Source organism: Paroedura picta, chromosome 18 (genome assembly GCF_049243985.1).
Source record: "Paroedura picta isolate Pp20150507F chromosome 18, Ppicta_v3.0, whole genome shotgun sequence".
Classification (NCBI taxonomy): Eukaryota; Metazoa; Chordata; class Lepidosauria; order Squamata; family Gekkonidae; genus Paroedura; species Paroedura picta.
This window is the reverse complement of record NC_135386.1, coordinates 15,204,199-15,228,369: the sequence shown is the minus strand read 5'-3', so window position 1 is coordinate 15,228,369 and position 24,171 is coordinate 15,204,199. Positions and strand designations below refer to the sequence as shown.

General features: G+C 47.3%; 1 protein-coding gene across 10 annotated transcripts in view; it reads right to left on the bottom strand.

Moving 5' to 3' along the window:
• Positions 1-405: 405 nt before the first annotated feature.
• The window catches only part of LOC143827631 (protein FAM169B-like), a 46,242-nt gene continuing 22,476 nt past the window's right edge, over positions 406-24,171 (bottom strand). For 6 of the 10 annotated variants that reach the window (XM_077317329.1, XM_077317333.1, XM_077317330.1 and 3 more), the window contains 9 exons: positions 17,606-17,739; positions 14,761-14,860; positions 11,330-11,415; positions 9,999-10,173; positions 7,686-7,799; positions 4,636-4,818; positions 3,677-3,805; positions 1,816-1,895; positions 408-1,182 (listed from right to left, as the gene is read on the bottom strand). In XM_077317329.1, coding sequence (XP_077173444.1) covers positions 946-1,182; positions 1,816-1,895; positions 3,677-3,805; positions 4,636-4,818; positions 7,686-7,799; positions 9,999-10,173; positions 11,330-11,415; positions 14,761-14,860; positions 17,606-17,644 — 1,143 coding nt within the window. In that variant the 5' untranslated portion in view covers positions 17,645-17,739 and the 3' untranslated portion in view covers positions 408-945. Of the gene's footprint in view, positions 1,183-1,815; positions 1,896-3,676; positions 3,806-4,635; positions 4,819-7,685; positions 7,800-9,998; positions 10,174-11,329; positions 11,416-14,760; positions 14,861-17,605; positions 17,740-17,891; positions 17,988-24,171 lie in introns of those variants that run through there. The other 4 variants (XM_077317325.1, XM_077317327.1, XM_077317335.1 and 1 more) reach the window with 4 other exon arrangements.

Sequence of the window (24,171 nt, the reverse complement as noted above, 5' to 3'; positions counted from 1 at the left end):
GAGCAGCACTCCTATCCTCAGTGCCTCTAGAACCATTGAAGGCAGATCATGCAGTGGGGTTGGAGGGAGGGTATGTGTGCCTGCACAGAAGAAACTAGATGAATAATACTTACATGTAAGTGCAACTTTGTTGTCATCATTGAGAACCTTCTCATTGGCTTCCAGCACTACCAGCCATGGAAAACTTGAGGACCATCTGCTCACAATGGGCCTTGAAGACATTGGGTTAATAGTGGCTTGTCCTCCCTGGTGCACCCTAATGGTACCTCTGGGAGGCTCTGGTCCACCTCTTGGACATGGGATTATGAAGTCCCATCATCCCTCCAAGCTACTAGCATCTACGTGAAGCTGCTGGGAATGATCATCTGCAGATGAGTGAGTTGCCCTCAGTATGGAGAGAACACTCTAATATTTATTTACTCCATTTTTATTCTGTCTTTCTCAGAGAGTCAAGGAGGATTTACAGAACCAGAAAGCAATGCCACAAAGAACAGTATAGCAGTGCAATAAAAAAGACACCCCCCTCATGTCCCTGCCCCCCCTCCCCAATGCCGGGATCGGTTTGCAGCCCTATCTGGAATGGCACAGCCTATTTTGACCCCTCAGAATTCAACCACTTTGATCTACCAGCATGCCTAAGAAGAAAAGGCAAACAGAGTCATTTGAGAGATTTCTGATGGGATTCACACCAAAGCTCTTCCTGCCTCAGCTTCTCATCTCTTCCCCTTCTGGAACTGCCCCTGTAAGCAAACCCAGATGTCCTCCACTGATCCCCAGTGCAGTGCCAACTTTTGCCACGGTGCTTGCCAAGGGGTTTCCCTGGACCCCATTTGCTTCCCCAACAAAGCAAAGAGCCTGTCCTGGCTTTCCTCCATCTCACGGCAGCAGATGATGCTTTAGAAGAACCCAGGAGGCCACACTATTGAGTGTGCAGGGAGCACCCCTTCAAGAAGAGCAGCTTCTGTCGTAGGACTCTGATTTAAGCTGTTTTGGAGCTCTGTCTTCAGCTGGTGCGCCCCTTCTTACTCTTTTCTTCAGCTCCTGACATTGATGCACTTCCCCTCCTCGTTGACTGAGGTGCTCCTCAACCCTGTGCTGTGAGTCTAGCGGCTCATTGCAGTTATCTTTAAACTCCTCTGCTTGGTCACGCAATGGCTGACTGTCAGGAGCCTGGGCAGCTCCCTGAAATGAAATGGAGACAAAGTCCTTAGTGACAGAGGAAATATCTCCCAGGAGCATAAGATCCCGCTTATGATCCACTTGTGCGTTTCAAAGACAAGGATGAAAGATGCAGAGATTAGCATGAACCCAGAATGCGTGACAGATATCATGCAGGTCACACTGTGGGCGCATCAGGTGCCCTATAAGGCAGGGGTAGTCAACCTGTGGTCCTCCAGATGTTCATGGACTACAATTCCCATGAGCCCCTGCCAGCTTTTGCTGGAGAACATCTGGAGAACCACAGGTTGACTACCCCTGCTGTAAGGAACAGGAAAACGGGCACTCATAGTTCTAAGGTGGAATAACAGAAAGTCTTGGTTTTAATCTCTGGTGCCTCCAGTCTTTGGGGAGATGCTGGCTAGTTGCGTGGACAACACAGGGCACACCACGCCAACTGTCTGGAAAACAAATTCCTACGTTCTGGGGAAGCACTGAACTGGAGGAAGAAAACTGGACAGATTATCCCCAATTGGACAGAGACCACCACCCGAGGTTGTCAGTGTCAGTTCCCCCATTGGGACCTCCGGTTCCCCAAATCAGGACTGCCACAGATATGCAAAACCAGGTTAGATTGCAACACATTCGTCAGCGTACCTTGTTCATCTGGCTGTCACCCGAATGCCCAGCTTCGTCATCCCGATGGCTCTCAATTCGACAGCCCAGGTCATCGTCGTCTGTAGTGGCATAAGCCATTTCCCAAGGGGGTGGGGGAGAAATCACAGTGAAAGATGTTAGGAACCTCTCCTGTGGCAAGACGTATTTTACTTTTAAAGCCAGGAGTCCCCAATGCAGCGCCCACCGACACCTTTCTTGGGGCTCTGACAAATGTCCTTTGAAAGTGAGCATGGGGGGGAGGGGAGGAATTTGGGAATTCCTGCCCAGCAGGAATTCGGCAGCAGCTGCCACCGTAACACAAAAATCTCTGCCATGGAACTGAAGGTCAACAAGAAGTACATATTCAAAGACAACCTGTTAAATTAACCTTCTGCCTGAAATGGGGTTAATTCAGGCCTTTCTTTGCATGTTTAGCAAGCTGTTTTGCCAGTCGGCCACTAGATGCCGCTATCGCGGCAACGTGTGATGTTGCATTTCTGTGCGCATGACAAAAGGACATGCAGAATATACAATTTAAGCTGGCATCTTTACGTTGGTCTGGGAAGAGTGTGGCACCGCATAGGAAGGCACTACCTAAAATGACATTGCTGTTAGAGCAGAACTACAGAGATACGGCTCTGAATCCCGACTAAGGCATGAATCGCATTGGGTGACCTTGGGCTTAGCATACCAAACAGCAGGAGTGGCCAAACTGGGGCTCTCCATGCTGGCAGGGGCTCATGGGAATTGTAGTCCCTGAGCAACTGGAGAGCCCCAGTTCGGCCACCTCTGTGAAGGTAAAATGGGGAACTGAAGAACTACGTATGCTGCTCCAAGCTCCATAAAGGAAGGACTTAATAGAAGAAAGGGCCTCCTGCCACTATGCCAGAACTATGTGCAGCATTGATCTGTTGAGGGTTTTTTTAATGACAGCTTTTAAGTTTAGGAAACTCAAGCTCCACTTTTATGTTCCAGATACACTTGGAGGACCCTGTGTTTTATTTTATTTTCCCAGCTTCTATGTCATGACTTGCCATGGTCTTTGGCAAAAGAATGTGACGCAGAGCTTCATTCCTAAAAAGAAGAAGAGCTGGATTTTATACCCTGCTTTTCACAATCCGAAGGAGTCTCAAAATCGCCTTCCCTTTCCTCTCCCCACAATGGACACCTTGTGAGGGAGGTGAGGCTAAGAGAGCTCAGACTGGACTGCTTTGTAAGAACAGCTCTAACAGGATTGTAAGTAGCCCAAGATAACCCAGCTGGCTGCATGTGGAAGAGCGGGTAATCAAACCTGGCTCTCCAGCTCAGAGGCCACCATCCTTAACCACTCCAGCAAGACCCTTCCCTCAGATCCCGTGGAAGACATTACTTCTGTATAGGCCTGCTTAGGGGGGCTCCCTGGGACTTGTCAGATGTGTACACATACACAAAACAACCTAAAAGCCTTCATAGGTATAGGGCCCCCCAAATCCCTTCCAAATCCACGGTTTGTGCCATCTGCAACAACATTCTAAGAATGTGGACAGCATTCTGAGCCAAAAACTAAAAAGAATAATAAGGCCCCACCTACTAACAGGAAATTCTTACCATGGAATTCCTGGCAATTCCTAGAAGGCAACTCTAGGATTCACTAGAAACCCCATACCATAGAGTTTACGGTGATTCCTAGAGCTACCCTTTGTCCCTTCCAGGGCCGGCAACAGGATTCCCAGCTCCCAATAGGGGCTTAGCAGCACAGAATGGCAACCACAGTCTAACTGTGCCAATTCTCACTATGCAGAGTTATACGGCTGACTTTGACCTGCCATTATGAAGCATAACCGAGCAGATCTAATGGTGCTTATTCTGAGCTTTCACTCACTTTTCAGAGGACGTTGGGCGAGCTGAACCGTTAGCCAGACACTGGTCCGCTGGCTCCAGTCCCCGGGAGCTTCCACTTCCCACAGTCGAGCCTGTTCTTCGGGACGGGTGTCCAAGAATCGTCGGCAAACTAAACAGGAAAGGCGAGAAGCGCCAGGCAAAGGGCGCAGGAACACAGTCAAAAGTTGCTACTATCCTAGGTGTCATTTCCTGCAGCAATTGTTAATATTTTGCAACTAACGCCAACAATATGAGCCTCTTGTGGCACAGAGTGGTAAGGCAGCAGACATGCAGTTTGAAACCTTTGCCCATGAGGTTGGGAGTTCGATCTTAGCAGCCGGCTCAATGTTGACTCAGCTTTCCATCCTTCCGAGGTTGGTAAAATGAGTACCCAGCTTGCTGCTGGGGGGTAAACGGTAATGACTGGGGAAGGCACTGGCCAACCACCCCGTATTGAGTCTGCCATGAAAACGCTAGAGGGCGTCACCCCAAGGGTCAGACATGACTTGGTGCTTACACAGGGGGATACCTTTTCTTTTTTTACACCAACAATGATTCCTTGATGTGTCAAAGGGGTGAATTGGCCAATTGCAGAGGAATGACAGTTACTGGGTTTTTTTCTCTTTTTAAATTGTCTTAGTTTTTAATTGCATGTATCTGAATTTTGGCCTGAATGACCGTAAATAAAGATTGATTGATTGAGTAAAGTTGCCAAGAAGGATGCATTAAGAAAGCCAATGTGGTAGCTAAGAATGCCTGACGAGGATCCACGAGACTATCCAGAGGAAAGCATCACTGTATGAAATGACCACAGCACTTCTAGGCGGGCTCATTAACAGAAGCAATTCATAGTATGAAACCGCCGTCCCTGCATCATTTCACTCAAAATCAGGCCAACAACAAATAATATCCAGTTTAGAACGTGAAAATCTTCAGTATTCTGAATCCCCCGTCCTTTACCTTGGTACATTTTAGCAGAAATCGGGGAGCTGATGCCCAAGGCGTCCTCAGCGGTGAACGTCTCGCAAAAATCCTGCAGCATTGCTGTCCCAAGTCCACGTCTCCTAAAAAATTTTCGGACAAACACCGTGTCCAGGACAGGGAGCTGGTAGCACCAGCTGCTGTGCTCATCACAAAGGGTTCCTAGGAGAAGAAAACTATAGGCTGTGGGCAACCCCCTTTTGAATCCCAATTTTGCTGAGAAAAAAACGGGGGAACTCTCTCTCTCTCTCTCTCTCTCTCGGCCTACCCTACCTTACAGGCTTGTTGTAAGGATATAACGCAAGAGAGGAGAACAATGTAAGTCACTGTGGGTGCCCGCTGGGGAGAAAGGTGAGGCAGAAACGGAGTAAACAAATAATATTTGCCAGGAATTAAAGACAGGCCATGGGTCATAATAACAACAATAATATTATAATACATTTCTAGTTGCATCCTGCCCTTTCCTGGTCGGCTCAGGCCAGGTAACGAGAAGGCTAAAACGTCATACAGAAACTTAAGTGCTGAAATGTTTGAAAACCCACCTTATCGTAATAATTTAAACCTTTTCAAGGGGTTAGTCAGTTTAGAAGGCAGCCCCATAGATACATGGAGAAACCCCTGAAACATTCTTCAGGCCTCGAGAAACCCCAGAAGTGGGGCGATCATACAGACCATGGTTGGGATGCAGAGCTGTGGACATGCCCACCTGGGGCCCCCGCCCCTTCCCACTCCCTCCAGGCCCATCCCTGGCCATTTGCGGGAGGGAGGTCACCATGACCATATGTGGTCATATCACCGGGTAAATGTTTCACAAAGGGGTGTCTGTGGTGGGGAGAGGAAAGGGAAGGCGACTGTAAGCAGCTTTGAGACTCCTTCGGATAGAGAAAAGCGGCATATAAGAGCCAACTCTTCTTCTTCTAAAATAATGTTGTCTCGAGCCATTGTTCTCTCCTTCCTGAGTGTTTTGGCTGAGGGGAAAGAAGCAAGAACCCACAGAAGAAGGAGGTCTTTATGCAGCCGGCCCCTTCAGAGCCTTTAATCTTTTCGGCTGGGCCACAAACACTAAATGACTAACCTGTGAGCCAGGCAGAATGGTAAACAGCAGTTAGGAGGGCAGAGAAAGCCGGCAGCCATTCACGCTCTCCCAACGGCTATGAAAAGCCCGGCCCACATCTAAAGGACCCAAACCAAACAAAATTGCGCAGTCCAACAAGTTCCCCCGATTAGCCAAGGGGCTTGGCAAGCACGGGTCCGGAGAGACCTTCTGCAGACAGAGCTCTCGTGTCGAGGGAGAGGTCTCTGCTTGAATGGGGCCCAAAGTCAACCCATTGTGCGAGTGGTGCACACACACACACGCCTGCACAAAAGCAAAGAAAGCGACCCAAAAATCCCTGGCTTGGAATGAAACTGGATAAAGGCACGGCTTGGCCCGCGCTTACGTGTTTCGTTCTGTGATGTTCCAAGTTTTATATATAGTGCAAACAAAAACAAGACAAAAACCCTTTTGCAAGAGCTGGAAGGATAAAGCGAGACATAAAAGACCGTCGAAAGGCAACGGCCAGATGAGAGAGGTGTCTGGCTCACGGGCTTCACTCCGCCCTCTGCATGCTCCGATTCCCTCGGTGGCTTGCAAGACCGGACTCTGCGATCATATCTGAATCTGGCATACGCTCTCCCAGAAGCCACAGGTTGGCCCCAAACCAAGAGTGGAAATCCACTTCAAAACGCGATTTCCCTCTCTGGTCTGGAGGCCTGCAGGAAAGCCGTATTTGCCGGATTCCGACCCGACCATGGCAAAGAGTCGTTTGGGTGAATGCGAGAGGGAACTGGGGCACACGGTGGGGAAGAGAGGGGAGGAGAAAGGGGCGCTTGAGCCTGAGGAACAACCCGGATAACCAAATCAGGATCAGGTCGTAGAATCAGAATCTGACAGTAGAAGTCCCAAGGGGGCTTTCCGCACTCCTTCAAAATCGCACAATGGTTGCCAATTGAAAACGCTACTGATTTGCCGTTATGCACAACATCGTTGACAATCTGCCACACACCTGAAACCGATCCGCCAAAAGCGCTTCCTTGTAGCGCTTTCAGGGAAATCCCCAAAAGTGGATTCACCCTCCGGAAAGCGCTACACTCCTGCAACCAATCTGCAACACTCGCGGGAAAGTTCTGTGCGTTACCATTGTTGTGGTTTCTACAAAGTCCCTCCCCCTGGCTCTCTCCTCTGATCTTCCGGCGAAGCGATCGACATTTTTTTTCTCCGAGCGAGCAGAGATCAACGCACCGGCGAGCCTCCGTTTAGCCAGTAAGGCTTCCCTGGCTGTAGTCCCTCCCCAGAGCTGTTTACAGTCACTAAGCACAAACAACAGAGAAGCCCGTTTGCTGATTTATTTTCCCTTTATTTTTCACACTGTTTTTGGCCGAAAATCGTGCCCGTGATGGGGGGGGGGATTTTTTTTTTCACTCGGGGGGAGCGTGGCAACGATGAAACGGCAGCTCAAACACACCTGCCAGCTGGATGGGTCTCTCCGTTGCAACGAATCAACGCATATTCGTTGCAACGGGTGTGTGTGTGTTTTTTTTTAAACCTTCCTTAAAGGGAAAGGGGCTGTTTGGGAGCATGTTAACGGCTGCCCATTGGCTGCTTGACGGCCAGGGGCGGGACAGCTCGGCAATAGCGCTTCCTTTCTAGCGATTTCTGCCGAGACCGGAAGCCTGTGGGAAACACTACAAAACGCAACTGGATTCTACTACAAAGGTAGATATGCATAATGACGAATTGCACTATTTTAAATGGCGATTTTTCATTCAGCAAACAATTTGCTACAAGGATCCCGGTGCGGAAAGCCCCCTTGAGTTCAAGTCCTCTCTTCTAAGGCACGGTCACTCAGAAGGAACCTATCCTTGGGAAACAAATTTTCCGGTCCAGTGGCACCTTTAAGACGAACACTCAAGCGTATGGCTTGAATAAAACTTGGTTAGTCTTAAATAAAACCCGTGTCCTGCTGCTTCAGATCAACATGACGACCCACCTGAATCTAGATCTTTGCAAAGTTTCGGAGAATCCTCAAACTCCCTGGAAACTTTGTTCCACTGCCGAAGAGCTGTTACAGTCAAAAGGGCTTTCCACTTTAACAACAACAAGCCTTTAATAGCATATAAAAGTACAATATAAGAAGGGAAAGTGCAAAAGGACCCACTGCTAGTGAAAACAAAGGCAAACATCATGCTTTAGGGTAAGACAATACATTCAATACTTTCCACTTCTTAAATATATCAGGAATATTTCATTACCTGGAAGACCCCTTTTTGGAGCCTAACTCGTTCCATCTAACATAGTAAAATGCACATATTGCAAAATGATGGTCTCCAGAGTGTAAAATTTGAACCAGTGCTAGGCGCGGGGGGGGGGGGGGGGGAATCTTACCATCTGAACTCAAGAAATCTGGGATGTGTTTGGAAAGAGGTACTTTTCCTGGAAGGTACGGCCCAGAAGTTACTGGGCCATCAAGCCTTATATTTGATACCTCATTGCATCTCTCAAAAATCTACAAGGTAACTGCCAGCAACCTAAAAACAGGACAATTCAAATCACAGAGGCAAACACCACCACTAAGGGGTTTCTTAGAGCGTCAAAATATTCCTAACCAAATTGTTAAATTCCCTGTGCTGAGTGCTTCTAAACCATTTCAAGTCGGCTTGTGCACTTTGGGGGCCAAAGAGGCTGTTTGAGCCTGAAGTGGCCAACGCTGGCTGCTTCGGGCTCGAATGGCCACTTCAGCGGCCGAAGCACACCAGCCTGCTTGTAATTGGATTAGGCCTGAATGCCAAACTCAGAAATCCCTTTGCCTAAAAAAGGGGGGGAAACGTAAGCATTTCTGTATCAGTTATTATCTATTTTCCTTCTACCCCACCCGTCTTCCCAGTGAGGACCCCGAGGAGCTTACTTTGTCCTCCTTGCCTCTGTTTTATCCTTACAACAACCCAGCAAGGTAGGGTAGTTTGAGAGTATGCGGCTGACCCATGATCATTCAGCAAGCCTCCATGGAAGAGTTGGGATTCAAATTTGGGTCTCCCAGATCTCAGGCTAGCATTCTAACCCATGTTTTCTCGAAACCCTGGGGGGTTTTGGTGGCCCTGGAAGGGTTTCCTGAATGGGTGGGAGTCAATTAATTTTTTCTATATTTTTAAAAATTTTTAAACATTTTTTTTTAATTTATAATTGGATTTATATACGACCGTTCGCCAAAAGGTCTCACGGCGGTTCACAATTTATCAGGTGATATGACTATATATGATGAGCCTCTTGTGGCGCAGAGTGGTAAGGCAGCAGACATCCAGTCTGAAGCTCTGACCGCGAGGTTGGGAGTTCAATCCCAGCAGCCGGCTCAAGGTTGACTCCACCTTCCATCCTTCCGAGGTCGGTAAAATGAGTACCCAGCTTGCTGCTGGGGGGTAAACGGTAATGACTGGGGAAGGCACTGGCAAACCACCCCGTATTGAGTCTGCCATGAAAACGCTAGAGGGCGTCACCCCAAGGGTCAGACATGACTCGGTCCTTGCACAGGGGATACCTTTACCTTTACCTTATGACTATATATGGTCATGTTGACCTGCCCCTCCCCTCCCACGATGGCCAATGATGAGCCTGGAGGAGGTGGGAAGGGGAGGGCCCCCAGGTGGTCACGTACACAGCTAGGCTTCCCAGACCTATTCTTGCGATCGCGCCCTTTCTGAGGTTTCCTGAAGCCTGAAGAATGATTCAGTGGTTTCTCAGCAACAAAATGAGAAAGGCTACTCTGACCACTGCAATATATAGTAGATTTTGAGAAGCACTGAAAAGAAAAAAGCCACAAGAAATGCTCCAAATATGCATGGATGAGGAGGAAAGGAACTTAATTCTGGATGTATCTAAGATTTGGTTTTTAAACACTGCTAAAAATCGTTTAGAGCCTCTTGTGGCACAGAGTGGTAAGGCAGCAGACATCCAGTCTGAAGCTCTGACCGCGAGGTTGGGAGTTCGATCCCAGCAGCCGGCTCAAGGTTGACTCAGCCTTCCATCCTTCCGAGGTCGGTAAAATGAGTACCCAGCTTGCTGGGGGGTAAACGGTAATGACTGGGGAAGGCACTGGCAAGGCCACCCTGTCTTGAGTCTGCCAAGAAAACGCTGGAGGGCGTCACCCCAAGGGTCAGCCATGACTTGGTGCTTGCACAGGGGATACCTTTACCTTTAAAATCTTTACAAACACTCCAAGTTCCCCACCCCATTTAAAATCCGAAACGCCACCCCCCAGTTAGGGCCAAGAGGCCTACAGGTGGCCAATCCAGCCCCCTCACAAGCATACCTTTGGCTTTGACCGTGTAGAAGCCAGCTGCTTCTCCACTCCTCCAGAACAGCTTGGCGTATTCCCTCTCAGAGTGAGGCAGGAAGGCCGCGTCCCAAGACAAGCTCTTCTCTTGCATTCCAAAAATGATGTAGTTCAGCACAAAGAGGACAATTCTTTCCCGAAACGTCTGGACCTTACAAAGCAAATGGAGGAAGAAAAAAGGGGGAAACGTAATGGGGGGAAAACGCAAGAGGGGGGAGAAGACCTGGCTTCCAAGAAAAAGTTTTCAAATATTTAACGTCGCTGACTCATGTGGGATAAAAATACCAAAGGGGACAGAACTTGCTAAGATCATAAAAATAATAGGAGATGTGCCCAAATGCCTTGAACTTGTACGGAGTGATTCTGGGATTATATATTGCACTGTTAACATAGTTGGGCATGAGGAAGACGGTGAGGGAAAGTGTTAGGAAACATCTGTTCTGGGGAGGACGGAAAGAAGAATGAGACGCAAAGCTGGCTTTTTTCAAAGGGCCTCCTACACTCTTGTGAGGAAGACAAAGAGCTGGATTTATACCCCGCTTTTCACTGCCCAAAGGAGTCTCAAAGCGGCTCACAATCATGTTTCCCTTCCTCTCCCCACAACAGATACCCTCTGAGGGAGGTGAGGCTGAGAGAGCCCTGAGATTACTGAAGAAGAATAGTTGGTACTTCTATGCCACTTTTCTCTACCCAAAGGAATCTCAAAGCGGCTTACAATCCCCTTCCCTTTCCTCTCCCCACAACAGACACCCTGTGAAGGAGTTGAGGCCGAGAGAGCCCTGATATTACTAAGGAAGAAGAGTTGGTTCTTATATGCCGCTTTTCCCTACCCGAAAAAGTCTCAAAGCGGCTTACAATCGCCTTCCCTTTCCTCTCCTCACGACAGACACCCTGTGAGGTGGGTGAGGCTGAGAGAGCCCTGATATTACTAAGGAAGAAGAGTTGGTTCTTATATGCCGCTTTTCCCTACCCGAAAAAGTCTCAAAGCGGCTTACAATCGCCTTCCCTTTCCTCTCCCCACAACAGACACCCTGTGAGGAAAGTGAGGCTGAGAGAGCCCTGAGATTACAGAAGAAGAAGAAGAAGAAGAGTTGGTTCTTATATGCTGCTTTTCTCTACCCGAAGGAGGCTCAAACTATTGGGAGCAAAACTTTCATGAAAATGAATATTTTACACTGACACTGAATTGTGTCTGGGGGGCTTTCAGGGGGCATTGCCATGTTTTTCTGAAGAGTATAAACATCACCACCAGTGAGGTACCTTGTTCGCTCAGAAGCTAAGTGCTTTACGTTAAATCGTGCTCATACCTGTATCAGTCCTTCTCTGGAACGATCAGCTGTCTTCACTACATCTTCAATGAGCCACCATGAATTGTGCAAATAAATGGCTAAAACTTTTTTTTAAGAGAAAAGAAGAAGAGTTGGTTCTTATATGCCACTTTTCTCTACCCGAAGGAGTCTCAAAATAGCTTACAGTCACCTTCCCTTCCCTCTCCCCACAACAGACCCCCTGTGAGGTGGGTGAGGCTGAGAGAGCTCAGAAAGAACTGACTTGCCCAAGGCCACCCAGGGGGAGAAGTGGGGAAATCCAACCCGGTTCTCCAGATTAGAGGCCATTTCTCGATCACGACACCATGCTGGCCTAGTGGGCAAAGTTTTGTGACCCGAAACTCCGTAATTTTTTTGAAGCAAACAGCAAACAAAGACAAACTTATTATTCGGGAAAAAAGCCTTGATGACACAGAGTGTTCCATGGAAAGGACACATGGAACCTTTGGGGCCTCAGACCCATTAAAAAGCTGACTTTTCTTCATTACTGCAGGTTGGTGTCAAAAGACTTTCTGTTCTTCTGTTCTCCTCTGCCCCTTCTCTCCAAACATTACCTTACCACAATCCCAGAGATGGTGATTATGAAATTTATGATAAAGGAGGACAGTCACTTTGGTTCTCGATGTTCCTTCAACTAAATAGGAACTTGGCTAGACAGCAAAAAGAAAGCTAAAGGAACAATGGAACAGACATTTAAACTGGGGGATGCATTAAAATTCAAATGTATGGATGATAAAACGAGGAGAGCACAGTGGCCTCTTGGTTTTCTAATCACACACACACACACACACACACACACACACACAACTCTTGTGAAGATTAAGTTCTCGGGGGGGGGGGGGACTTTGGAAGGGGAGAAAAGTTTTTGTTTTGTTTTTTTAATTCTCAGTAAAAAGTTCCCACAGAAATGTCATGGGATTCATGAATATTTATTAGCATGTGTGCAGTACCGTCTCCCCCAAAATGTTTTGATATAAATAAGAAACACATTTTAAAAATATGTTATATGTTGCCATATTCCCATCCATACTATTAAGAGAGGCAATAACGGTGTAGTGGTTAGACAGCAACAATCTGAACAGCTGGATTTGATTCCCCACTCTTTCATATGCAGCCAGCTGAGTGACCTTGGGCGAGTCACAGTTCTCTTAGAGCTCACAGAGCAGTTCTCTTAGAGCTCTAGCAGCCCCACCTCCCTCACAGGACAGAGGAAGGGCTTGTAAGCTGCTTTGGGACTCTTTCAGGTAGTAAAAAAAAAAAAAAACAGGATACAAAACCCCAGCTCTTATTCTTCTAATGCAATTCTTTTAAAATTCTATTCTCCATTTTTCATTTCACAGATAATATCAAGAGTCAGATAAAAGAGCATTACCTGAGCGATTCCCCACAATGTCTTTAGAGGAAGGGCAGCCTAAGGGAGTCCCCCCAAATACCCATCCCACCCAGATGTATTGAGGCAGAGCTTTGGGACTGAGTTTTAATTAATTTAACTTTGCTGCTGATTCAGTAGAAGGCAGCCTCATGTGTCCGTGCTGGAGAGAATGTCCTTGAAACAAGTTTTGAAGGGGGGATGCAATGACTTTGTGGCTTTTATTACAAAGACTTTGGCATACGCTACAGGATAGTTCGTGAGGAGGTACGCCCCAAACCCATCAAGAGTTCACAGACAGCATTAAGGTAGCACAGCGGCTAGAAGTACAAGAGAAGAGAGGGCAGGAACAGTGATATACATGAAGACTGGGACAGGAGTCTGGTTAGGAGAAGGAGCCTACAGAATCAGACTATTTCCTTGCAAAACAATTTCTGTCCCACTACAAGAGAAGTATGTGTTCCCATTCCACAGCAAGCCGATTTAGGCATCAGGTTACACGTAAGAAAACCAGCTACAATACACTTCTGTTTACAGAGCTGTAATTCTCTCTCTCTCTCTCTCTCTCTCTTGTTTGCTTTCACTCCAGGTGCTGGTTTTATTAATCCATAACTTCTAGAAGAATTTCTAAAGCCGTGGGTCCCTGGTTTGGAAGATTTTTAATATGGTAATGTTTTAAAAAAATAAACATTTACCCAATCGTTAGAAAGAAGGCTTAGGAAGACCAGTGCAGCATGTGGTTCAAACATCCCAGTTTGGTTATTGTTTCAGATTGGCCAGTCTTTGCGACATATTAAGCTGCCTTTTGCTGAATCTGAGCCCCAGCTAGGCCCTGCACATCCCCTGCTACCAGATCCTTTATCGCTAGAGGTGCCGGGGATCGAACCTGGGGCCTTCTGCATGCCAAACAGAAATTCTTCCACTGAGCCACAGCCCCTCCTCTAGCTCTGTGCCACCTTTCTACCCAAGCAGGGTCCCCAATGCAGTGAACCTCGAGGCATTACAATATCTAAAACGTGAAAACCGCATTTGTACAAGCACGGAAGACAAGGGAACAATGTGGTTAGTTGGTTTGGGAGCCCCCTGGGTAGAAAACAAGGATGCCAACTCTCATGCAAGGAGCCCAAAAAGAACGGAGAGCAGACTCGACACCATTAAACCCTCCTGAATCTCCTTTCCTCCCCAAAACCCACACTCCCCAAGCTTCAACCCCCAAATCCCTGAGAATGTCCCACCCCAGAATTGGCCACTCCAGTATCTTTAAACAGCCCCGCCGCAGACTGAATAAAAGAGTAAGGGCTGTCTGGGAGGAGTTAGGGCGGGCCCTGTCCGGGATAAAAACTCGGAGGGGCCAATCAGGCCCAAGCAGCCAATGGGGAGCCGCGCGAATGGGGAGCCGCTGCTTTGCCCGGCCAGGGAATCACCGCATAGACTGGACTGCCAGCCGATGCGGTGAGTCCTCTGGAGGGCTGCACCGCCTTGTCCCGGCTGCTGGAGAAGCCTCGCCACGTCAGCGACGTGGCGAGGCCACTCCAGCGGCCAGGAGAAGGCTCCAGAGAGCCGCCGGTGGGGAGGGGGCCGCGCTGCCGCTTTTGCCTTCGGGGAGGGTGGGGGGGCGTGGGCCGGCCTTCTCTTGGCCCTGGGAGCGCCCTCGCCGCAGCGAGGCCGCTCCTGGGGCCGAGAGAACGCCGTTCTTCGCTTCAGGGAGGGTGGGGGGCACGCCCCGGCCTTCTCTTGGCCCCGGGCCCGAGAGAATGCCGTTTTGCCCTTCGGGGGGGGGGGGGGCGGAGCCGCCCTTCTCTCGCCCCCGGGAGCGGCCTCGCTGCGGTGAGGCCGCTCCCGGGGCCGAGAGAACACCGGCTCCTAGCGCCCATTTTATTCACAAATAAAATTGGCTTTAATTCTAGTATAGTATATAAAAATGATTTCCAGGAGGTCTCTCGGGGATAAATGCCAGCATCTGCAGAAGCAGGACCATAGTGCACGCATCTGGTACTTTCTCTGAGCCACAGGTGGAGGGAACAAGGAAAAAAATACTCACCCGCATCTTTCTGCTGGGGGTCATTTAGAACCAGGAGGGTCCTTCTGCTGTCTTGTCTGTACAAAGGAAGGAAACGCACCGAGGAAGCCTCAATTTTGACCTGTCAAATACAACAAAGGGGTTTCGTTTGTAGAAGCCAGCACCCACATAAAATGCACTAATGCTAAGCGTGGGTGGGTGGGTGGGTGGGTGTGCAAGGAGGGGGGGTTGTAACTGGCAAAGCATGCTGGGAGCAAGCAAAACCCCAGAAACAGTACCTATATTGCGGAGGGGGTGGCACGTGAGCCCCAAGTGGTAGCCGCACAGGCCCAGGAGTCAATGGGGGGCGTAAGCCATACGTAAATCAGTGAATGGAATAAGCCACACTGACCCCTTCCTCCCGTGCCATATTTTCAGTGGCTTATGCTTAGGGCTGACCGAGGTGGAGAGCCATTCTTGATTGCTGAGTCCCATGCCAGACCTTTGTCCTTCCTGGATTGCTCGTAACTACTATTATAGGTGACGCATCATCAGGAAAACAGATTCAAGGTGACTTCCGAGAGGACGGGGGTCACAATGCCCACTACTGCATTCAGTGGTTGTTGCTGTTGTTGTTGTTTTTTTAAGTTGAGTATTAATTAATAGCTTTTAATGTTTTATGTTTTGACTATGTTTTGGAGAAGAAGCAAAACGTTTTTTTTTTCTAAATAATTTTTAATGTTTACATTTTCCTACAGTTCCATGTTGCTTGTTGTTTCACTTAATTCATTATTGTTAATCCAAGATCTGTATGGTTTCTGTCTTATGTAAACTGCCCTGAGCCTTTAGAGAGGGAGGTATACTAATATAACGGATGGATGGATAGATGGATGGATGGATGGATGGATGGATGGATGGATGGATGGATGATGCAATAAACTGTGCTCGCTTCGGCAGCACATATACTAAAAAAAATTGGATAGATAATAAATTAATGTTCACATGGACACATACTATAAAGAGCAAGTGTGTTGGAGTAGTTAGAGCAAACGTTCTCAAGCCAGGGTTTCACAAACCCCTGGGAGAGCCATCCCATGTTTTGGATGTTCATCATCTGACTGCCACAGCCTGCCCGGCATTTCAGGTTTATTAGCTTTGTCAATAATCATGTATTATTATTATTATTATTATTATTATTATTAGTAGTAGTAGTAGTAGTAGTAGTAGTAGTAGTAGTAGTAGTAGTAGTAGTAGTAGTAGTAGTAGTAGTATATTATTGGGGGCAGAGACGATAGCAAATACAGATGAAAGCAGTCAAAAGCCATCGGCATAAACTAAAATCACATAAATGAATATGAAACTTAAGTATAAAACATCGTAATGTGACCGAGCCGCTATTATAAAATAAGTTATCTTATTTCAGGCTCAAATCAGCACAGAATTTGGCCACTTGGCTTGAAAAAGACAGGTTTTCACCAAATCTCCTCTGAGCAGTCGTGGGGTCCACCCAGGAGTGGGAGAATAAACTTAGCCCTTGGCTCTTTATGGTATGGACAGTGATGGAGAACATGCCCTGTAGATTCTCCCTCTCCCACTATAGTTCTATTTGTCATTTTCAAAACAACCGAACTTCAAATCCCAAGTGGTCAAAATCCAAATGCCCTTATAGCTTATTGCTATAAACGGACGCGTCCCCCTCCCCCCATCAAAGGACAAAATCCTCCATGCTGCATTATATTTTTCCACTCTAAATTAGCCCTAGATTAACTTTCTCCATCCATGGCTCCCCCGCCCCAGTCCAAAAAGCAGTGCAGCGGAAAGTTTAAAGAATAGCTAAGCTCTATCAGTAAAGCACAGGACCCAAGATGCTCCTAAATCAAAATCTGCATCCTTAGGTCACCCTATTGTGTCTCGCTGTTTTAAGGCTGAAACATGCCTTTGCGTGCCGAGCTCTTCAATCCCTCTTTTCCCCTTCTCCCCAACTGAGCACCAGATGGGATGCTCGCTCTGCATCCAGGCACGGCAGGTTGAGCTAAGGACAGCCTTTCGGTCTCCTGCATCTTCTTTCCTCCTCCCCGGCAGTTGCTCGCCTTTAGGTTTGAAAGCAGTTCCGTTCCTGCAACGCTAGAGGTCCTCCAAAGAGTGTTTTGAGCCAGGCATCCTTCCCGGGACCCTAACCTCCCTGGAAGCTTCCCTGCCCCCACCCTAGAAGCCGTGACAAGGCCAGGCCAAAAGGCATGGAGCAATTATTTCACATTAGCTACGGTGCTGCTGCTGCTCAATAGCAAAAAGACGTTCATGGAGGTTTTCTTTCTTGCCTTGTGCGAGTAAGAGAATGCGGTATAAGCGTGGAAGCGCTGGAGGACATCAAAAATTAAGTGAGGGATGGGAGGAAGGTTTGAACTGGAAGTCTACCTCCAGCTGGGAACAGCCTGCATGACAGACTTCTTCTGTAAGTATTTTTGTCTCGCTTGCTTCAACCCCTTGTTTGGGCAAACGTTCCATGTCAACATAACACACATTAGAACGTGCAATTGGCCAACACTAAAAAACATACACAAAAACCCACCCTCTAGGGCGGAAAGAAACTGAGCTGTGTTTAAGATATTGAAGATCGCTCATGAACAACTTCCTGAGTCTCCAATGTTCCGCATGTCCAAGGGACTGTAGGTATCCAGGGTTATTTTCCAGCACGGAGATCCCCAACGAAGTCCACGGTTGCCACGCAGAAGCAGGCAATGCCAAACCCCCTTCTGTTCACCTCTTCCCTTGAAAACCCGACAGGCAAGTTGGCTGCAGCTTGACGTCACCTTAGCCAGCTGACTTTTGCAAGCCATGCTAGTCAAGAGCGCTTCTGCTCGGCTATTCTAAGGATACATTTACTTACTTTCTCTCTTCCTGGAATAGAGAAAAACTCGGCAACCATTGGGGGCTGTTTCAAAAGTTTGGCGTGATATTCCTGAGCTGCTGCTTCTAGAACTTCGGGTTTTTCTTCTTCACTATCCACTGGATACAGCTGACCTAGAAGAAAAGAGAATACTGAATGTTATTCAGTTTCGTATCACCGAACCGAACGACGGAGCTCAAGGGACACCTTCCGCTGGACAGCATCAACGCTGCCTTTGGGAGAAAACAGCAGCCAAGAAATTCAGATGTCCCATTCAGCACTCCACCTGTGATTACAGCAAGCAGAAAGTGGCACGTTCTCTCTTTTGGCTGTCTTATCATTCTGCACGAAAGCCGAGAGCCAAACCACTGAACGGACTGTTGCCCAAGAGACTTTAAAAGCAAAGTCAAACAAATTTTATTGATTGGTTTAGTGCCTGAGCTTCTGGACGGCTGCTGCCACAGTAGACAATACTGAGCTTGATAGACCAATGATCTGATTCTGTATAAGGTAGGGGTGGCCAAACTGTGGCTCTCCAGATGTCCATGGACTACAATTCCCATGAGCCCCTGCTGCCAGCAGCAGGGGCTCATGGGAATTGTAGTCCATGGACATCTGGAGAGCCACAGTTTGGCCACCCCTGGTATAAGGCCACTTGGTGAGTATTCTTGCTAGTAAACGCAAGCGAGAGAGTTGTCCCGGAAATAGACGGCCACGTTCTCTGAATCCTAATTATGTTTTTTTCCAGATCCGAACAGCCAGCATCTGCCTCCTTTTAATTCTGGGCCTTTTCTAAATACAGTGTCTGTATCTAAAAATGTAAATGATATTTGCCTAACGTATTAAATGTGCACAGCCCTTCCACACATCTCCTGTTTTTATTTATTGCGGGGGGAGACTTGTTCTATGTTGCTGCCTCTTCCAGAACTCTGTAGCCTACAGGCAAAATTATATTCTGTCGGTTTATGGTGGTTGCATGAATACCATAACGCATACCTAGAAGTGTCTCATAATACAGGCTTTTTTTGAGGGGGGGGGGTTAGAAGAACAGCCTTCCAGCTATTTGGAGCTTTTGCTCACTTGCTTGAATATATCTGGATTACATTTTGGATGCAAATGTGCGATTCCCCATATTTAAAGCCGTACTGGGAGGGTAGACACAAGAGTGATAACTGTACACATTTTCCAGCAGACAAACATATTTATCCCATACTGGCCTAATAATTGATTAACAATGGCAACTGATAGAAGTATTAAGCATCCATTCTTCTCTTTGTTTAGATACCTTTTTAAAAAATGTACCTGATTTATACCTCGCTTTCTCTCCAACGGGGACCCAAAGCAGCGTAGATCCCACCCCCCTCTTAGAATCATAGAATCATAGATTTGGAAGGGACCTCCTGGGTCATCTAGTCTAACCCCCTGCACTATGCAGGACACTCCCAACTCTATCGCTCATCCCCTGTAACCTCTTCTTCTCAATTTTATCCTCACAAGAGTGCGTGACTGGTTCCCTGGAGAGATTCCTGTTCTGCACAGGAAAATCCAGCTGCAAAAACACACTGAAACTGCATTATCCTTTGTGTGCGGTAAATGTAGGTTGCCCTAACCTGGGTAGTCCAGACTGGTAAGATCTCATCAGGTCTCAGAAGCTAAGTACGTTCGCCCCTGGTTGGTGTTTGGACGGGAGAACGTCCAAACCACCTATGAATGTCTTTTGCCTCAAAAAGCCCACAGGCTCACCGTAAATCAGCTTTTCCGACGTGCGTGTACACAAAAACATGTATGCAAAACCATCACCATGTAAGGTAAAGAGGATACAGTCAGCAACGGAAACAAAACAAGGCATTGTTATTCCTATATGCGCTAAGACGATATTTTTGAATTGAGGAATGCCCTGCAGGATTGATAGCGATTTTATTTTCAAAGTCCTCATGCACAGATAAAAGCTAACTGGGCATATGTGTTTCCACAAACAAGGGGATGTATGGAATTCCATGCACCCAGCTGACAAGGGCCCCCTGTTTTCTACCAGACTAAAAGTATAGACAGAGATTATAGTCATGCGTCCAACGCAAAACTAACCTTGAACATGATCTAATTATTCTGCAAATATACTCTTCAGCGGACCCCTTGAAAAAATAAGGTGGTGATCGGTATGATCTACTGAAAATAGGTAAGACTTAAGACCCCCTTTTTACAGGTAGAAAGGGAGCTACTATTTCTGCTTTCCTCTGTAGGATGCCACATCCCATAATAATGCTGAAGGCCTCCCTAACCTCAGGGTGAGGTTTTCGGAGGGCACGGGGGTCACAGAGGAAAGATCTATTCCACCATCACAAAACAAGAAATCCTTCCTGCTCCACTATAATATCCATCCCACCCCCAACGCACAAGAATTTTATTCATGTTCTGTGGAGTCCAGCATTTTGCAAACGAGAAAACATCCTTAAATTACGAGCAATTAGCATTTCCGTTTGCATGGTGTGACCTTTGGAGGTCCATTTCATTCTCCAACACATTCCCCAACCTTAACACAAGAGATATCGACACGGGCTCCCTGTTCTAAACAGTTTCTGGCACAAAAACAGAAAACTTAGATATCCCATTGTTCTAAATCCTTGTTTTTCATTCACAGGAAAACAACTCTTGCCTTTGATTGTAACCCGAAGACAAGAAACAAAGCAGCTGCAAAACAAAACAAAACAAAACAAAACAAGCCACCCTCATTCTTAAAGTTTCCAGTTTTCCATTCTAATTAAAACAGCGCTTTCTGCAGATTCCTGGGCTTTGGGGTGCCTCAGTCCAGCAGCTTGGGTAAGAGGAGATTCCAGAATTCCAAGGAGAACTTTTTAGCCTGTCTAAATTGCTGGATTACATCTACACACAGTAAATCCTCCACCGCAAGAGGGTATTCATGCCAGAAAAGAGACCCTACAGTATTAAATTATTTTTAAAGGACAAAATAAAGGTTATCAATAAAGTATGTGGGGGGGGGGGAGATGAGGGTCTCTCTCCAACCACAGAAAAAGAACCGTAGACCCATCCAGAAAGTATATTTAGAACAAGAGGCCCTCCTTACATTTGAGAGATTCCAGACATTCCCGCCTCTGCATTACTGCAGAGCTTAAAGGGGGGGGGCACCATCTTAAATAACCCAAACCGGTAAACAAGGTCATGACATCACACACACAAGCTGATTCTAGCAGCGACCATGTCAACAAGTGGTTGGGAGCAGCCTCTGGCCTTCGATTCATCCAAATTAGCTTAACTCCCATGAATTCATTCACTGCCCGGAGTGAGGGGCGGTATATAACTCAAATGAATAAAACAAACAAATAAATAAATATGGCACAGGGAAATACGCCCATGACCTCTCAAGGAAGAGTCAGGCAGGGAGATCTATCTCTCCATTAAGACTTCCTGCAAAGGAGAAAAGAAACACACACGGACCGGAGAGCTCCCTGTTTAAATTATACATCAGCCTCATTCAGTGAAACCTGGGGCAGGGGGTTCCAGATCTTTTTCCTGGGGAGGCCGATCTTCCTTCCATTGTCAGTTGTGAGGCCAGCCCTTCTTGATGTCGTGTCCAGCCTCAACCATAGGCCTGGTAGAACAGTTCTGGCTCACAGCCCTGCAGAGGTGGTTGAGATCCTGCAGGGACCTGACCTCTTTCAGCAGAGCATTCCACTAAACTGGGGCCATGACCAAAAAGGCCCTGGCCCAGGTCAAAGCCAGCCTCACCTCTTTTGGGCATTATCCTGAGCAGCTTTGGGACAGAGAACCTCAACGCTCTTTGGGGGACGTGCATGGATTGTCAGGGGCAAACCACCGCTAAATGCCTCTTGCCTTTAAAAGCCTACAGAGGTCGTCATAAATTGGCTGAGACGTGACAGCACATTGGGAAAATCCTCTCAAACTCTGCTCTCCCTGTGCACCCACCACCCAAATCTCCCAGCCTTTGCTTAGACAACATGGTCCACAACTATGGTTGGCAGCTCCAGGTCGGGAACCACTTGGAAGTTTGGGGTCGTCACTTGAGAGGAGGCAGTTTTGGGAGGGGAGGGACTTCAATGCAATAAAATGCCGCAGAGTTCACCTTCTCCACGACACAGGTTCAAAACTGCAGTACTATCACGTGTCATTCTCGTTACCGGAAATCAAGAGGAGCGATTTAATTAGACACCACCGTCGATCAAATTGCCATGTATTTTGTGAAACGTATACGACATCCCCGAGAGATCAAAATGCCGGCCTCCAAACAAAATTTATTTGGCTGAGGATCCAAGATGGATGGAAATGTGAAATGTGGACAGGCCGGCGGAATAACTGCATCCAGATCGATCCCACTACAAGGCCACCGTTCAGGTCAGCTACAGAATGGTTATTTACCGTCTTGGACTAAAATTACAGTTGTTCGTACCCACAGGCCCAGCTCACCTCATTACGGATTCAGTACGGACTGAAGCGGGCAGGAAATAGTACTCCGTGGCCAAAAGAATTTATTCTCCACAGTACAACAGAGAACACATGGCGTCTTGCTTTCAAGTGGAATCCCACAAGTGAAATCAAAAAAGAGTCATCAAAGGGCCAAGAGAGCATTTAAGACAGTTAGCCTCTCTCCCAGTCCTCTCTGTACAAACCAATTACTGCCAAAGTAAAAAAACAAACACCAATGCTGAAATTTCAGTTGTAGAACTAGTAGCTATGCAAGCTGAAATACTTTTCAAAGCAACCATTTTGGTCATTTGCTTATACAAATCTATGAAGGCTGTCCTCTCTTTTGGGCTGGTAACTGACAGGAAATGTCCTGCTATGTGATGACATCACTTCCGGGGCCACCCAGTGCCCTCTAGTACTCACCCCGAACCACAAAGCTTTGGAACGAGGGCTAGAGTGTTGCCCTGGTACAATGCCAGCCCTTCCGGGCCACATGGGAAGTGACATCAGAGAATCATGGAATCACAGAGTTGGAAGGGATCTCCAAGGTCATCTAGTCCATCCCCCTGAATTCTTGTAGGTCGTAATACTTCCAACTAGCCAGTCGCCTCTGACAAGGCCAACAGTTTTTTTTTCAAGGAAATCGTTTTCTTGTCCATAGCAATTTAAACTGATGTACCGAGGGTGGCCAACCAGTTCCCCTGGAGCGTCAACAGCAAGGCATAGAGGCCAAGGCCTTCCCTTGATATTCCCTCCTAGCTCTGGAATTCAGACTGTTGGTGCCATCTCAAAGAGAGAAACCTAGAAGGAGAACCTGGAGCCCTTATTTTTTTTTCCCCTCGCAAAGTATTTTATGGTATTTTATGGACAAATACATCTGGCAAGTAAATTAAACGTAGCCATCGAAACAGACTTTTGACTACAGAGCCTAGACTACAACTAGGTGCGATCGGCTTGGCTTGGGGTGACAAAAATTGAGGGGCTTTTTGCACGCCTTCAAAATCGCACAATGGTTGCTAATTGAAAACGCTATTGATTTGCCATAACGCACGACGTCGCTGACAATCTGCCACACACCTGAAACCAATCTGCAAAAAGCGCTTCCTTGTAGCGCTTTCAGGGAAATCCCCAAAAGTGGATTCACCCTCCGGAAAGCGATACACTCCTGCAACCAATCTGCAACACTAGCGAAAAAGACCTGTGCGTTAACATTGTTGCGGTTTCTACAAAGTCCCTCCCCCTGGCTGTCTTCTCTGATCTTCCGGCGAAGCGATCGCCATTTTTTTTTCTCCGAGCGAGCGGGGATAAACGCACCAGTGAGCCTCTTCTGTTTAGAGGCTTCCCTGGCTTCAGTCCTTCCCCTTTAGTCACTAAGCACAAACCACAGAAAAGCCCGTTTGCTGATGTATTTTCCCATTAATTTTTACACATTCATTCAGCCGAAAATCGGGCCCGTGAGAGAGGGGAGGGGGATTTTTTTTTCACTCCGAGGCAGCGTTGCAACGATCAAACGATCAAACGACAGCTCAAACACACCAGGCAGCTGGATGGGTCTCTCCGTTGCAACGAATCAACGCATATTCGTTGCAACGGGTGTGTGTGTGTGTGTTTTTTTAAACCTTCCTTAAAGGGAAAGGGGCTGTTTGGGAGCATGCTAACGGCTGCCCATTGGCTGCTTGACGGCCAGGGGCGGGACAGCTCGGCAATAGCGCTTCCTTTCTAGCGATTTCTGCCGAGACCGGAAGCCTGTGGGAAACGCTACAAAACGCAACTGGATTCCACCACAAAGGCAGGTATGCATAACGACGAATTTCACTACTTTAAATGGCGATTTTTCATTCAGTGACCAATTTGCAACAAAGATCCCGGTGCGTAAAGCCCCTGAAAACCAGAGCGAGAAACCAGGGGGAAAAAAATTCATGGTTGGATATCAGAGCAGAAAACTGACTTCAGCTCTGCATAAACAATACCATACCTTTACGCCTTCTGACCGACAATCTGGCATGGAGAACAGAATGTTCAATCAGAAAGCCTTATTAAAAAGGCTTATTAAAAAGCATAATGTTTCTAAGCAGCATCTGTCACATACTAATGGGCTTTCCTTAAAGGACGTGGACCTTTAATTG